This window comes from Dermacentor albipictus, chromosome 7 (genome assembly GCF_038994185.2).
Source record: "Dermacentor albipictus isolate Rhodes 1998 colony chromosome 7, USDA_Dalb.pri_finalv2, whole genome shotgun sequence".
In the NCBI taxonomy this organism is placed as follows: Eukaryota; Metazoa; Arthropoda; class Arachnida; order Ixodida; family Ixodidae; genus Dermacentor; species Dermacentor albipictus.
This window is the reverse complement of record NC_091827.1, coordinates 57,334,086-57,349,142: the sequence shown is the minus strand read 5'-3', so window position 1 is coordinate 57,349,142 and position 15,057 is coordinate 57,334,086. Positions and strand designations below refer to the sequence as shown.

The 15,057-nt window shown below is 44.3% G+C and overlaps 1 protein-coding gene across 1 annotated transcript in view; it reads right to left on the bottom strand.

Moving 5' to 3' along the window:
* Window positions 1-14,352, bottom strand: part of LOC139047993 (uncharacterized) — a 37,415-nt gene extending 23,063 nt beyond the window's left edge. Inside the window, exon 1 of the mRNA XM_070522248.1 lies at window positions 14,127-14,352. Within this exon, the coding sequence (XP_070378349.1) occupies window positions 14,127-14,283 (157 nt within the window). The 5' untranslated portion in view covers window positions 14,284-14,352. The remainder of the gene's footprint in view (window positions 1-14,126) is intronic.
* Window positions 14,353-15,057: the final 705 nt, after the last annotated feature.

Sequence of the window (15,057 nt, the reverse complement as noted above, 5' to 3'; positions counted from 1 at the left end):
AAGGCACTACAGGGTTGGCCGCTTGTTCTCGCATGCTGGACGAAGGAGGTTGGTGTATGGTGCTAATGGTGCAGATATCGCGACCTTCGCACTTTTTCGAAGAGAAATGGCATATACATCACGGAATACACTGTCATCTATTTTTCGCCGCCTCGTGCGTGACTATGCACGTGGTTCTTCTGCGGCCTTATGTAAAGCAATGTTCATAGATATGGTTCGACTGATCAATACCGACGAAGACTTCAGGGAAATTAACTGGGTTGCCGTCGCAAATCGCGAGGTATGTGGGCAGCAAGGAGAATATACGTTGTGTAAGTTTTCTGTGCGGTGGTAATTGACGGAATTATCCGTTCACAATTTATTGCTTCTCCAACGCTGACACTGTAGGACAGTTTGAGGCAGCTGATGTTATTTCCAATTTATTCCTCATAATTCAATCCGCCCTAGCTAACCTTATGGTTCCCTATTTTGAATCTCTAAGCGTGTTTTGAATTGGCGCGTTAAAAGCACCTCACTTTAAAGGGAGGTCAAAACTGTCCTGATCACGTCGTATTACCCCCCGTCCCTCTTCTATTTACTCTACACATCTTCCCGCGCCCAGTATAGGTCACAAAGTCGTTCCTTTTTCAGTCAAGTTTATTCATTCATTCTTCACGTCGCATCTTTCCGCTAAGGGGTAACTCGCAATGTTCGGTAGGGTTTCTGCAGTTTATAGGTGAGAGCTCGAAATGATTAATCACTAGGTTTCTGTAGAAACTGCCTAGACGTCTAAAAAAATTTCCATAAAGGATTCACGCTAACGAGCAAAACTTAACGCTAAGACAAAGGGCAAAAAAGGAATGCCTAACACCGAGCACTGTCTCAGAACTGATATTTTATTCGAATCTACTCATGCTCTATGAGTATACAGGAGCAAAAAATATACAAATAAATAAAGTGAAAAAAAAACTAGAAACAAAAAAGGAACTGCAACAGAGTGAAAAGGCTAGTAACATCACACGTGACAAATGCTGAATGTAATGAACGTGCACATCAGACAAACAAGAAGTTGTGTTAGCGCGAGCTTATGGCAGTATACTGCGCTTCTTTAAAAGGAACTTCTAACTTGCCCGTGTCTTCATTCTGCAACGAATGAGTCTGCACACCAGCGTTGAGCAGTTGCACAATTTTGTATAGGAGCAGCTAGGGACCAAACTATAGGTTAGCTGACCGATAATTTTTCGTTCGAAAAGAGAATGGTGCATGAATGGTCCAAGAATTATCAACTTTACATCATACATAATATCTGCTCGTTGATAACTCGCTATAATCGGAATGTACAGCTTGAGACTGTCACGTGTGATTTTGCGTCCCTTTTCCATGCGTTGTGAATTGTTTTTGGTTGTTTGGTGGTTTTTGCTGTATATGTACAAATCCTTAATAAATACGAACAAATTTTGAGTTTTCAGACAGCACTCGTATTCTGCACTCCTTTGTAGGTTGTCCTAGATCATAATTTCCTTTTCTACCTTTGATTCATTGCAAGTAGGTTAAGTTGAACTGTTGATTCAAGTTGGAGCCACCTACCGGTGACGTAGAAAGGTGGACGTGCAGGCAATGACTACAACGCGGCTGGGAGCTAAAATATCGAAAAGAGCATCACGCACCGACATGAAACCTAGAGTGTATTGGAAGGGGATGAAAGAAAGTGCAAAAATCTCTTAACGCAGGTTTATTGGGTCACGATGTATCAGAGCTTCTTACGATGGCATTTACTCGAAGAAGTGGTTGAACGACTGTTAATTTACTGAAAGGCCAGGAAAAAAAGCTACCTAGGTCTTCTACAAAAACGTTTTGAGAGGCGTCCCTTTCGTAGCAGAGACCACCGACGACGACGTCGTTACGATGCGATACAGTGATAAATACCAAAAGATACAGTATGGAAATTCAAAGCATTGTTGTTGAGATCAGCACGTACTCTGGAACATAAATATTCCTGTGAATGCAAGCCTTACCCTTTACAGAGAATAAATGTGGCATGAATATGGAAGGAAATAATAAAGCTCCTATTGAGCAAGACAGCAGGATAGCTAGGAAAAATGATCGATTCGTGCAATATAACGTCCTAAAGGGACAGGGGGGCTTTAAGAGAAGCCGTAATTAAAGGCGTCTGATTATTTTATTCAAGTGTCTCTTTTTTTAACGTGCATCTAAATATAAGTAACACGCCCGCTGTCTTTTACTCCAATTCAACTCGCCTCTATTGAAATGGAGCCGTGGCGGGCGTAGATCGAACCGGCGACTTCGTGCACGCCGCAACAGCGGTTAGGCAGCGTAATTCAGTGAAGGAAGGCACCGCGCACTCGACAAAGAAAACTCACCAAGCAGCGGTGTCACCAGAAGAATGAGAAGGCTGTAACCACGACCTGAAGCCATGGCGAGACAGCTGTGGCCTCGCGCAGTGTTCGAGGCCAAATGACCCGCCGTCGCATGTAGCCGGAAAGTTCTCGCACAGTCCACACGATAAACACACGCACACGCATGAAAAAAGGAGCGGTGAGAAAGGAATGTCGAGAGAAGGTCAATGTCGTCTCAAGGCGTGTATCAGCGACCCCTTCGTTGCTACCATTACGGGATGCGAGAGGCTTTCAGGCAGTGACAGTATTTCCGCTTAGGAGGCGCGCGAACAGAGGAAGGGAGTGAGAAAAAAAAAACACAAGATTGTAAAGGAAGGCGACGATCCTGTTTATACCGCTATATAGTCAAATGAAAATGCGCATGCGTGCTAGGAAGTAGCGTGCGGTTAGCGGAGCCGCGAGACTGCGGCCACGCGGCGAGTCGTATTTGAAGCAGGGCACCGTTGCGTCACATCAGGCATGTTCCTGTCACGCGCGTCTCTTGGGCGCGTGATCGCCACGTTATGAGCATTACATCCGTTACTCGTTTCACTAAGATGCAGGCAAGCGCTGTCGTAAATGAGACTTGAAAAGTGCTCTCGTTGGGCGCAATCAATTGCAAAGTATGAAGCGACATGCAAATAAACCGGTCAGTGGCCGGGCTGCGTCCGTCCTCATTTCATAACTAATGCTTCGTTTACCTCCCGAGGCGCATTCTGTTGCATAACTCGCTGAAGCGCATCAGTTATCCTTGAGGTTTCAAGCAGACCAGAGAGCTCTGTATTATATCGAGCGTCTGCACCGCTCATCGAATGGCCAATCGCTCCTTCGTCGTCCGATTCACCGGCCGTTTTCTCGCATGGGAGACAATGGCAGCATTACTTATGAATATTGCTGGTAATTCTTAACATGCTGCTTCAGTTACGCCTCCACCTTCGTAATATATCGCCAAACACGTATTCGCCATTTGTCTCACAATCTCTGACACACCTAAACAGCCTGATATGCCTGTTTCGGCAATACTCTAATCGGCTCAGTTGCACATGTTAGAAATATTTCCAGATTATCTTAAAATATCCACAGATGCGCCTGTACACAGCGACTGTCAAGGCACCTCTGCAGCTTTTTTTTTCTACCCTTCGACAAAAGTACGACGTATATTTCATATACCCCATCCACTCTCACCAACCACTGCGGAGCTAGCAGCGATTAATGTGGCACTGAAATACGTGCACGAGGTGTTAATCACATCGAAAATTACCATCTTGTGCATCTCTCGCTGAGCGACGGCTTCGTAACATTTGTAAGCCTGTAATAAACGCTCACCGGAAAAAGACGAACAATTACAGGTGCAACATCTAAATGTACGAATTTAACTATGAGTAGTGATAGAAACTGCGGGCACACGACAAGCAAATAGCACAAATTTGCGTTGCAGTGTAGGTAACACATCAATATGGCACGGTTTCTTTAGATTTAGGCTTAACTGCTGCCACCTGTAATGCGCTACACTAAAACTCTCTATTCAAAACAAAAGCGTCAAGAATACTACTTTGGAGCACACTGCAATGAACTGGAAGCCTCTCTGTAAGGGACCCATCTAAACGGACACTGCGATAGTGATCTTTTAGATAGCTATTGAAAAATTATGCAGCCTTTCCACATTAGCCATATGATTCCAGTTTTCCGAGCAAGAGTTCATGATAATGCATGGTCGAAGGATTTTCTGAACATGATAGGAAATACCGAATACCAACTTTCCTGCGTCGATAAGATTGAGAATATACTCTTCTTGAGCGAATAAAGCACATTTCGTGCTTAATCTCTTGATCAACTTGTGCTGAGATTGAACCAATACGTTGTGACTGTTGCAAAGTTCAGTAAGTGGCTTAAGAAGTACTTCCTCAAGTATTCTTGAAAAAAAAAAGTGGAAGCACTTAAATAGGTCGATAGTTGCGCCGTTTCCCGTAAAATGCACCGCTTGCATTTTACAGGAAAGATACGCTGATTGCGACAAAGGTCAGAAATGAGTAAAAGGCATAGCGTGAGAAGATTAGCAGCGCATGTATGCTCGAATTGCATCAATCTCTTGGCAGGCACTGTTGTTCAGGCTTCCGATTGTATTTATTGGATACTTTTCGCTAATGAGTGCGGAAAAATATACAGTGCTTAGGGAGATTGTAGAGTCCCGTTTGAAGTGTTCTTCAGTTACTAATATTTACAATGCACTGATTTAAACATTGGCATGTAATTTTAACAGTGTTACCTATTCTTTTTGCAACGCGTCACCAAAGTGAGGCAGAATAGGCGCTAAATTATCACTAAATTATTATGCTGCAAATTCGCTAAACTACTGGGTGAACTTAATATAATGTAGGCGTTTTGCAACATTTTAAAATAGTATACAAGTAATATAGCTCGTAATAATCTCGTAATATGGCGTCAATCATCCACCAAAATATTTTCAAGTTTGTCTAGTGACCATGAAGTTGACCAATAAAGGGTACGTTTACCACAGCTTATAGATGTATTTCACTTTATTGATGTGCTTCCATGACCACAGAGGTTGACAGCTGAAATCCGGCGCCTACCTTCAAATTGTTGCATTCCAATTACAGCACGGTTAGAAAGAACAGCACAATTATTTTTCTAGGACCGTTAACTGGACTTTGAAGATCGCAGAAGGTCAAGGGCTTACGGACACTTAACGCGGCCTGGTAGAAGAAATGACCCACTAGTCACGTAATTGGAAGACCTGATGAAATTAAAAGTTTTTCCTCCTCCTCTAGCACAAAAGTGCACTTGGCCCCACATTATTCCTGCGCATTTTCCAGTGGTCGGTTGCAATGGCCGGTTACTTGGTTGCATGAGGTTAACGAGGCGATGACAATTACCTCAGCAGTTTATGCAATTCGAATAGTTTTTCCGTGCCTTGATCTACTTGAAAGTTCTGCTCATTAATGGATCGCTCAAAAGCCTTTAAAAACGGAAGCGGTGTGTTCAGATTCGCCCAATGGCCACAGTGATAGCCACACCTTAACAGTTGCCTATAAAAGTGCTACTGCGCAAAAACCGGCACGTCTTCGTGCTTGTCCATGTCTCTGTCCCTTTCGTACTTGCCCGTTTTTGGGCAGTATCTTTTTCGTAAGCGCATTGAACCAACTAGCCAACGACAAGCTTTTATTTATACACTTTACATATATATATATATATATATATATATATATATATATATATATATATATATATATATTATTTCTCACCTGTTTTGTTATAACTCTCACCATAAAATTCCTTGCAATAGGATTCGGTAAATTATTCCACTTCTACGCTTGCAAGCGTCCTACAATAAAACGTGTTAAGGATGCCGCATAAGCCGCAGCGCTAAGACCTATCCTATCCATTTTGTAAAGAACAAAAACTACGTATTTCTTAGCAGGCATTTCGTGAGCGCGCAATTTGTGTGCATGCAAATAAGAATTAAGAAAGAATACTGGGCTGTGAAGCACAAGCACAGTGTGAAGGCCCGGGTGTGAAGACAACAGCCGCTTCGTCATGGTCAGGGAGACCACGCATTGTGAAGCCAATTCCAGTGGCTTTCATGTAGCTTAATAAATAAATGAAGTGCGTTTAGGAAGGCAAAGTAACTCTCCCAACTGCTAAATCACTAAATTATCGCGAAGTGTTCTATCATGTCGCTGAAGAAAAGTCGCTGGTTGCTAAACGGACAGGAAGTTTGCTAAATCTACCAGCGACTTCGCTAAAATGGCAGCAGTGGCTATTCATCTGAAGACGCAATAGTATTAATTTCGAAAGCAATAGCCTTAAGCGTTGTCTTCTCCGTTCCATTTACTTGGGCTCACACTGTACTTGCTGGAACCCCCTATACGTTCACCATGCAACAAATGGCCCAGCAGATCAAACTACTAAACAGCTTAATTATTTGCAAAGTTTCAGTGGAACAGAAAATTAATTTTTTTTTTCGTAAAATATCTGAGCACTCACACGGCAAGGTGTATTTGCCTACTTACGCTTCCTTTCTCTAAGTGTTTGTTTTACTTTTAAATTAGTTCAAATCGTTCTTGTCCTTAGTTGGTACGAACTCTTTGCGACAGCCCTCCTTTCTTTTAATTATTTTTGATAAGTATGGGCTCACCCAGGGTTTACGTGCTTTTCTGTAGTGTTTACTATGTACGAAAGGAAAACTGCGCTCGTAAATTGCTTTCAGAATACGAGGGAACTGCTCATCCGTGTTCCTTACATGATCTATCTGGCGCACAATATCCAAGAATAAAAGTTGCTTTGAACAAAATGTAGATATATTTTGCTGTGTTATTGACTGAGTCGCGAGTATTTTCACTGTGTCCTTTTTTTTTCTCACACATTTTCCATGTAAAGAAAAAGAGAAACAACGTTGACGATGGATCACTGTGATTAACTATGGATATAATGCCGGAAAAGTCTATCGGGGAGCGCACAATTGTTTTCGACCGGTTTTTCATTTTTTTTATTATTGACTGCTTAGGGGCCCTTGAAATGCCGTACAAGCGACCGTTATCCAGCCAAACGTATTCATTTTTCCCTCTAAATAATATGTCGAGCTAGGTGCGCCAAAACCGGTAGCGGAGTGCACTGGGAAGGGCGGCTGAAGGTGGACGCAAACCTGTTGATATCAATTTATTTTATTATTACCTTTTCTGCTTTGCTTCTGTTTCTGCCGAACTTGATGTGCTAAGTACAGTTATGCCCCAGCAAAGCTCATTTTTGGGTTCGTTTTTCAGTCGGCACCTCCATCAATTTAGTTTTCGTGCGCCTACAATGACAACATAAAGTATGTGTCCGCAGAGTGTTGGTTTGGGCCGGTTGGTGGCCCATATGGAGGACGGTAGAAACCGCGCTTCAGAACATGGCCCCAGCGTACGGTACACACGACCTTGGCGCTCGCCTATGTTGTTGCATTGTTCTTAAGGGCTCTTTCTTCCTTCACCCCGTCGATGAGAATCATGATCAGTTTATTATTTGGCATTGATGTTGTTGCATATGAGAATATACAGGAGGATGACCCACAGCAATATATATAGGTCGGTTTAGCCATTTGCCGCCTTTTTTGGCGTGCATCCAATGGTGCGTGTAGCTTTCATGGTCAAGAGACCGCTGTACACTAAATCCGCCACTAGAAGAGCCAATAACAGCTACATCAGTATACAAAACCAAAGATCAACTGCCTATCCACGTATAATCACTGGGGTAAACTAAAGACATTGTCTTGTTCGTGTTTCTAGTAATAATGATAGTTTCTAGTAATAATGATTCTTTAGCATATTTCGGCGGTTTATTTCTCCTTCATCAAAACATAAAAAGCAAACGCAAACAAAGATTCAGATCTCTAAAACATTGAGTTCAGAATCCGTGAGGTACCCTTCACCCAACTACGTTGCTTTTCCATTAATTATTATTTTTAAAGTGTTTATCTTTCGTTCGCTCTTTGCCCGTTTTCGCCGTGGACGCACTTACACTTTCGATACAGAGGTGCACCGTAAGTAAAGCATGCGCATACTCTCTATCGCAACTGAGTTGACGGGCGCGTTGATCGCCGAACTCCGTCTAGTTTACCTCCTTGAAACGCACCTGCTGTCGCGCGAGAGCTTTGACGGAATTCCGGGGTTTTGACGTGCTAAGATCACGCTTTGATTATGAGACAGGCCTCAGTGGGCCGCAGTGGGGTGCTCCGCATCAATTTTGACGATGCACGTGGCGATATTGAACGTGCCCCCATTCCACGAAGACAGGGGCGCTTTCGCATTTCGCCCCCATTGAAATGCGGCTGCCGCGGCCGGGATTCAATGCCACGACCTCGTGCTTAGCAGCACAGCACCAAAGCTGCTGAGCAACCGCGGCGAGTGCGGGAGATTCGAATTTTCCGAAAGTTTTCCGGAGTCGCCTTCTGGCTGCTCCGGGGAGGGCTCTTGTGGCGGGAGAGGAGGATTACAGCCACGCTGCGCGCCTGTGCTTCCGCCACTTGAAGCAACGCGAGTGTGAATAATCGGCTTATATGTAGAGCCACCTGTACCACCGCTACTGGTCTTCTGGCTCGGTTCTGCACGGAATAACACAATAATATAACGAAGGCTACCTAAACGTCCTTACTGCAGAAAAAAGAACTCCATCAGGTGCATCACTGATTTGATAAATCGAATAGCTTTTTAAAAGCATTTGGCTATTCGCTTTGATCGTCAATCATCGTGAATGGATTGGAAGCACTTTTTCGAATAGGTTATTTTCGCCTTTCGCTCCTGACTCGAACGCAGTCGTCCAGCCGTTTACGGCGAGTTGCGGTGCTCAACGCGACGCATGATAAGAAACAAGGCCGTAAAAACATAAGATTTATCGTTAAATTTAACGCCACCCAGCAAAACGCGCCTGTAGCGGCGCATTCACGACCGTCGCCGTGCATGATGCGGCGCGCAGAACCCGAAATCTAATTCGCGCAACACGTGTTTACGCAGCGAACCGACAGTGACCCGCGGATCACAGATGGCTGAGTACATACGCCAACGGTAGACAGCTTCCTCAAAGCCTACACCAAACGTTACTTGGGCCCGTTCCAAGACAAAGATCGGGGCTGACCCGCAGCCAACCTTGTCCATATACTTCGGATGGTCTGTCGGCGTTCACTCATGTTGCAATATAAACATGCAGCCGATAGATTCGAGAGAGATATTTTTATTTCCTCTTTCGGAAGAGCGGGAGCTGCACGTGCCAAGGTTAAGAGAAGACGCTATTCCCAGAAGCGGTCCTTTTAGTCGTGTTGACACACAAAGGCAAGACGACAAACGCTCGTTGTGCCAAGTTTGGCAGAAGTATCGGTATTGACGTTTACGGCGACAAAGAAAAAGAACTGAATGCGAACTTAAGAATGCAGAGCATGATGGCTCTGAACAACACATTTCATTAGCTGCTGCTGCGCTATCTGCAAGAAGTCAGTCTCGGCGCTTACGCGTAATTGGATTCCCACGTTCTGCCATGCGACAATCCAGGCGATGAAAAAATGAAGAAACAGAGAAAGGCGGCTACTATGCAGCAGATGAGGGCGGCCAGCCAAGGTGGCAATGCTGTCGCAGTAGAGTCATCATTATCATCAGCCTAATTATGTGTTGGCGCAGAAGGAAGGCTTCTCCCGGCGATCTCCACTCACACCTCGCGTGTGTCAGTCGGCTCCAGCTTGTACCTGCGGGTTCCCAGCTATCTGACGCCATGCTATATTTTTGCACCGTCCACTCCACATCCTTTCTCCCCATAGCTTTCGTTTTGTAACTGCATAAAACCATCACCGGTATCTATTCTGTGCAATACTAGGAATGGCTCACCTCACTTGTTTCTCTTAATCTCAAGTTGTTCGGTGTCTGTAGGTTCACAACACAAGTAAGCAAACGAGCGAATAGGCACAATGTATTAACATAGGCAAGCCAGTCTTAGCGTGAAATGCAAAAGCAGTGGAATTTCGTGAAGGAGATCACGGTAGGAAGCAAGTGTTGCCAAAGTAAATTCGAATGGTGTGCCATTTGCAGTAAGTATAAGAAGAAGCTTTCAAACAAAACCGGATTATTTTTCCGTTCGAGGGAGGTTTCTTATAATAGGGTTCCTACACACGGTGAAAGCCTTCTACAGTATAATTATACTAGTCAGCTGCCATTACGATCTTCCGTGCCTTCTTTCTTCTGTTCTTCTCCATCTTTGCGGTCTTTGTTATTAGTTCACTGCGGATCACTAGATCATCTCGAGCTTCTATTATCATCTCTATACTAGATAATACTAAAGAGTATTAGCTATCGACGACTGTTCTGTTTTTCCTCGAAGTCCCTGACAATGTACTGCCTTCAGAATCCCTTGGTGGTTTGCTATTTCAATACTGAATATGGGCCTATAAAGGGGCACTTTGAACCCAACCTCTTTACGACCAGCACTATGTCTCCCTGTTCAATATCGGGCATCGCGGACTGGTGACGTTTGTCGAAGTCTTTCTTTTCATGGTTTGACGACAGCTGTCTTTCTGGTTCAAATCCAGTGGCCTTTCGCAGAGCCTTTTTTAACTATCCCAAGTTATTTGGCCGCAGGTAACCAACAGGGTTTCTGGAAAGCTGCGAAATGAGAACTACATCCCAATGCTGCAATGTGAGATCGGTTATGGTGACGAACAGCTGCTTCCAGAGCACACTTCCCCCCGCCTTTGAAGCTGCGATACAGAGCTAGGAATGTCTTCAAGTCCCGAATCACCCTTTCTGAAAGGGAATTCGCAGCTGGGCGATAGGGCGCTGGGAAACACCTCGACGCCTCTTGCCCAACGGAGAACTTTTTCGCTTCGGAATGCCGGTTCATTGTCCACAACGAGGACTTTAACATTGGAGAAGACATCTCTCTCTAGAAAAGAAGTTACGCAGTACGCATCTTCCCTGCCAGCTTTAGCAGACACAAACCGCGAACACTCATTCATTGCAACTAGAAATGCTTGCGTCTTTTTGACCCTCTCACCCTTCATTTTGAGCTCAGCAAACTCATCATGTAGTGTTTCGAAGGGTACACTCGAATATTCCGGCAAGACCATTTTGTTTCCCCGTGATCTGAACTTGGTTTTGCCATGTTGGCATTTGCAACACGTATTTATGTGTTTAGCGGCATCTGTCTTCTTGCCTTTCCAAGTGAATCTTTCCGTTAGCTTTCTGAATGTTTTAGTGAATCCATCATGGCCTCCAGACTCCGGACAGTCGTGGCAGATTCGCAGAATGGTCAGTATTGCCGTTTCAGGAACTTCTAACTTTCCGTTTCGTATATTTATGTCTTGCGTTGCTTCCCTCAATTCGCTCATATTCACTTCTTCATGGGTAACTTTTCTTGGTACATGAAGTCTGAACACAGCACCTGCGTCATGGCGCTTTTGTCTTGGGCGATGCACTATCTGGAAAGTGTACTGTTGAACTGCACTCGCCTATCTTGTAGCTCTACATTTTGGCTGTGTGAGTTGCAAGAGCTAAGTCAGAACTTAATTATCCGCAAACAATTTCAAGCTTCTTCTTTTAAGATGGCCTCTAAAATATTTGAGGGCCATGACTACAGCCAATGCTTCTTCTTATGTCGTAGGCTATTTTACTCAGGCCGTCGTAAATGCGTTAGAACATATCCTATCGCTTGTAGTTGCTTCGCGACAGGCTTGTTGACATGTCTGTAACAAAGAATGGCTCCTGTACCATAATGGGAAGCCTCAGTGTACAGTTCAAAAGGCAGGTTAACGTCTGGTAGTGTCAGGACAGTCTGAAGAAATAATTTCAGCAAGACCACACAAATGGGGCCTCTTCTTGGGTAAGGGATGTGAGACATTTTGCCTGTTGCATATTCCTCTATGAAGGCCAAGAAATGTCCAACAAGGCCAAAGAAAACTCGAAAAAAGTGCAGATCAAAGGGCTTGAGAAGACTCTTGATGCGTTGAACACTTTTGTCTTTGATACTCTTTGTCTTCTCACTGAATACTCTTCCGAGAAAAACAACCATCTGGCAGAAGGCTTCACTCTTTCTGACGTTGATCTTAGGCCGTGCCCTGCTCAATGCACCTAGAACCATTCATAAATGACTAATGCGGTCATCTCTTGTTCTTGGATAGGCGAGTAGGTCGTCGACATACACACTACAAGACTGGCCAATGAATTCTTTCAGCACAGAGTTCATCATTTTCTGGAACCATGCACCTGACATTTACAGCGAAGCAGTTAAGGGCTAGTTCTCTCAGGATAATGTCCGTGTGTAGACACAAAATCTTTACAATAGTGCAATGCCAGGCCGACCCGCGGCGGAGGTGAAGCAGGCGTTAAGCACTCCCCATACGTGAGCCGATGCCGAAGATAGTGCAATACCGGGCCGACCCGTAGCGGAGGTGCAGTTCGCCATTAAGAGGCCCACATACACAGCTCCACTAGTCATCCTTCTTCACAGAGTGGAAAGGCACTGAGTTTTTTCACCCAAATCGCAGCCAGATATATTTCTAGGTGTCCAAAAGGTGTAATAAACACAGTGAACATCTTTGTTTCCTCTTTAAGTGGTATTTGCCAATACTCTTTACATACGTAAATTCTGGAAAACCACTCACACTTGCTGTTCTCGTTAACTCGTGGCTTCAGCAAAGGGAACAAACCTTTTTGTCGGTTGATAAGGCGGTAATTTGTGCACAAGTGGTAGGATTCTTCTTTTAGCCCTATGTTAATCAGTGAGGCAGACGGAGAGGTTAAAGGTTTGATGATACCAGAGTCCAACATTCCTTGTAGCTCCTGTTTAAGGCATACTTTATTTGCCTGGCTTAGCTCATAAGGATTCTTCCTCACAACACTTTTGTATACAAGTTCAAAAGGCAGTTCAATTGCAGTCGTCGCGGGAGGATAGTTGTCGCCACACAAGAGCGGTGGAAATTTCAACGAAACCTCGTCAGGGCTTGTGATTGTCCTATCTTGTGACGAATGAGACTGGAATTTTCGGTGGTGATGACGTCGCTCCAAAGAATGCTCATCTTGAATAGTTTCATATCAGGCCACGATAAAAGAACATCGAACTCCAGTCCTGACATGACAAGGCCCCTCATAGTGAGTTCCAGATCTTTGAATTTACCTTTTTCATCGGTCCATTTTGCTAGCTCTCAATCGTTTCCGTTGTAACCTTGAACTATGACAGCTCTTTCGCCAAGAATTTCGTCTTTGTCAAATCTTTTCTCAATTATGAGACTGACCGAGGCACCTGTATCGATGTCCGCGGGCATCTTGACATTATTGACGATCATTGGGACCAACAAAATGTTCGATTCCACAACGAATATTGTCTCCTGCGTCTCAGATGTCGTGACGTTTGCGGATTTCCCGAACACGTTCTTAGCGGATTTCACTTCACTAGGGATGTGTCAACTTATGTTTACAGAGGAATCTTCTGTTCTGTGTCCCTTCTCTTTTCAATTTGGGTTGCACCTCACGTATTGGCGGATGTTGAGGCCAGGAATTGAAGGACATTTATTTTAAACAGTAGAGGAGCTGCTCGTAAGTGGACGGTGCCTAGACCTGGACTTGTCTCTGGCAATCTTTTGTCATCCCTTGTATCACTAGCGACACGAGACAGGAATCTGTAAGCGTGGTATTCGCCAATCGCAGTAGACGCCTCTTGTCAAAGTAATAATCCAGAATATTGCTGTCTCTGTGCTTGTAAAGAAATTGCTTTCTCCCACAAGTGGACTGGGTTTTTCCCAAATGTTTTTTCCCAAACATGAAAAATACATTTTTTCAATGTTTCCCATGTTTATTTCATGTGTTCTGTGATGCGCAGGTCATACCACTCTTTAGCGTTGCCACATATGTGCGGGCTCATGTTAAGTATCGGATAGGAGTCACTTAACCAGTCCTTCTGCTCACACACATGCTGGAAAAGGTCAAGCCAGAGAGCGGCACCAGCTGCGCTACCAGCAAACATTTCCGGCTTTAATGTCTATTGGTGTATCGAGCCAGTGGCAAGCATATACTCAAAATTGCCTGATGTTCCATGTGCTGCATTTGTGCATGCTTGCGTTAGTTGTGCCATCGCATATAATATGCCTTCAAGCTGCGGCAGTGCGTTCTGATCTGTATCGCTTTGAGCATGACACTCATTTCCGATTTGTTGCCTAATAGATTCATGTTGTGCCAGTTGCATGTCGATTTCCGCAGGACCTCTTTCGGTGAAGTCGCTTACCGGTGCCGTGGCTTTGTTGATGATGGTTTCCAGTAGGCCTGGTATAGTCACTTCTTGCGGCGCTGCAATGAAGTTCTGATCTTCCAAAGCATAGCCCGTGATGAGGGGGGTGGCCGTCCCGTCTTTCGAGATACAATACCACCCACATCTGGATCATGTCGTCGTCTGCGCCAAATATAAAGTTTCCACACACGAGAAAAGTATTCAACAGTTTAATTATACTAGTCATCTGCCATTACAGTCTTCCATGCCTTCGTTCTCCTCTTCTTCTCCATCATTGTCATCTTTGTTATCGGTGCATCTCGGATCACTGCAATTGTGTGGGACTGGCTCAGTTGCCTTAGTCTGGTGCTAACTCAACCACAACAATATTCATATTGTTCTGTCGTTGTGTGGGTATTGTGCCCACTCGCACGTGCGTAAAATATTTTAATTGTTACGTGTTTGGAGTTGGCTTTCATATACGCATAACCTTTTTTACAATTATAAATGTCTGTCCTGCTCTCTCTCGCTCTCAAGTAACTGTTTATAAACATGCAGGGGAAACATGGGTAATGCGGGAAATGGAAATTCGAGAGCATGAGCAAAATGAAAGCAAAGTGAAAGCAGGAGCCAACGTTTTGACAAGTGGACTTGTCCTTTTCAAGGCGACATATGCTCTCCTCCTCACAGGGTATATAGGTACAGTTATTCTAAAAGGGAGAGAGGAAAAGGCTTGTGGGCGAAGCAATGACCGAGGATGTGTTAGCGGCGTAGCTGTAAAACTGAAAAGAAAGATGTGCTATGTAACGTAGGAGGAGGAATGTGAGGTAGCGCCATTGGTCAGTCGGTTGACATGTCACTGTAGGTTTATCTCATCAACATAACTGCATGCGAGAGTACTACTTGCTTGCACCTCCAACATGCTCCATGGACATTAAAACCTTGCAGT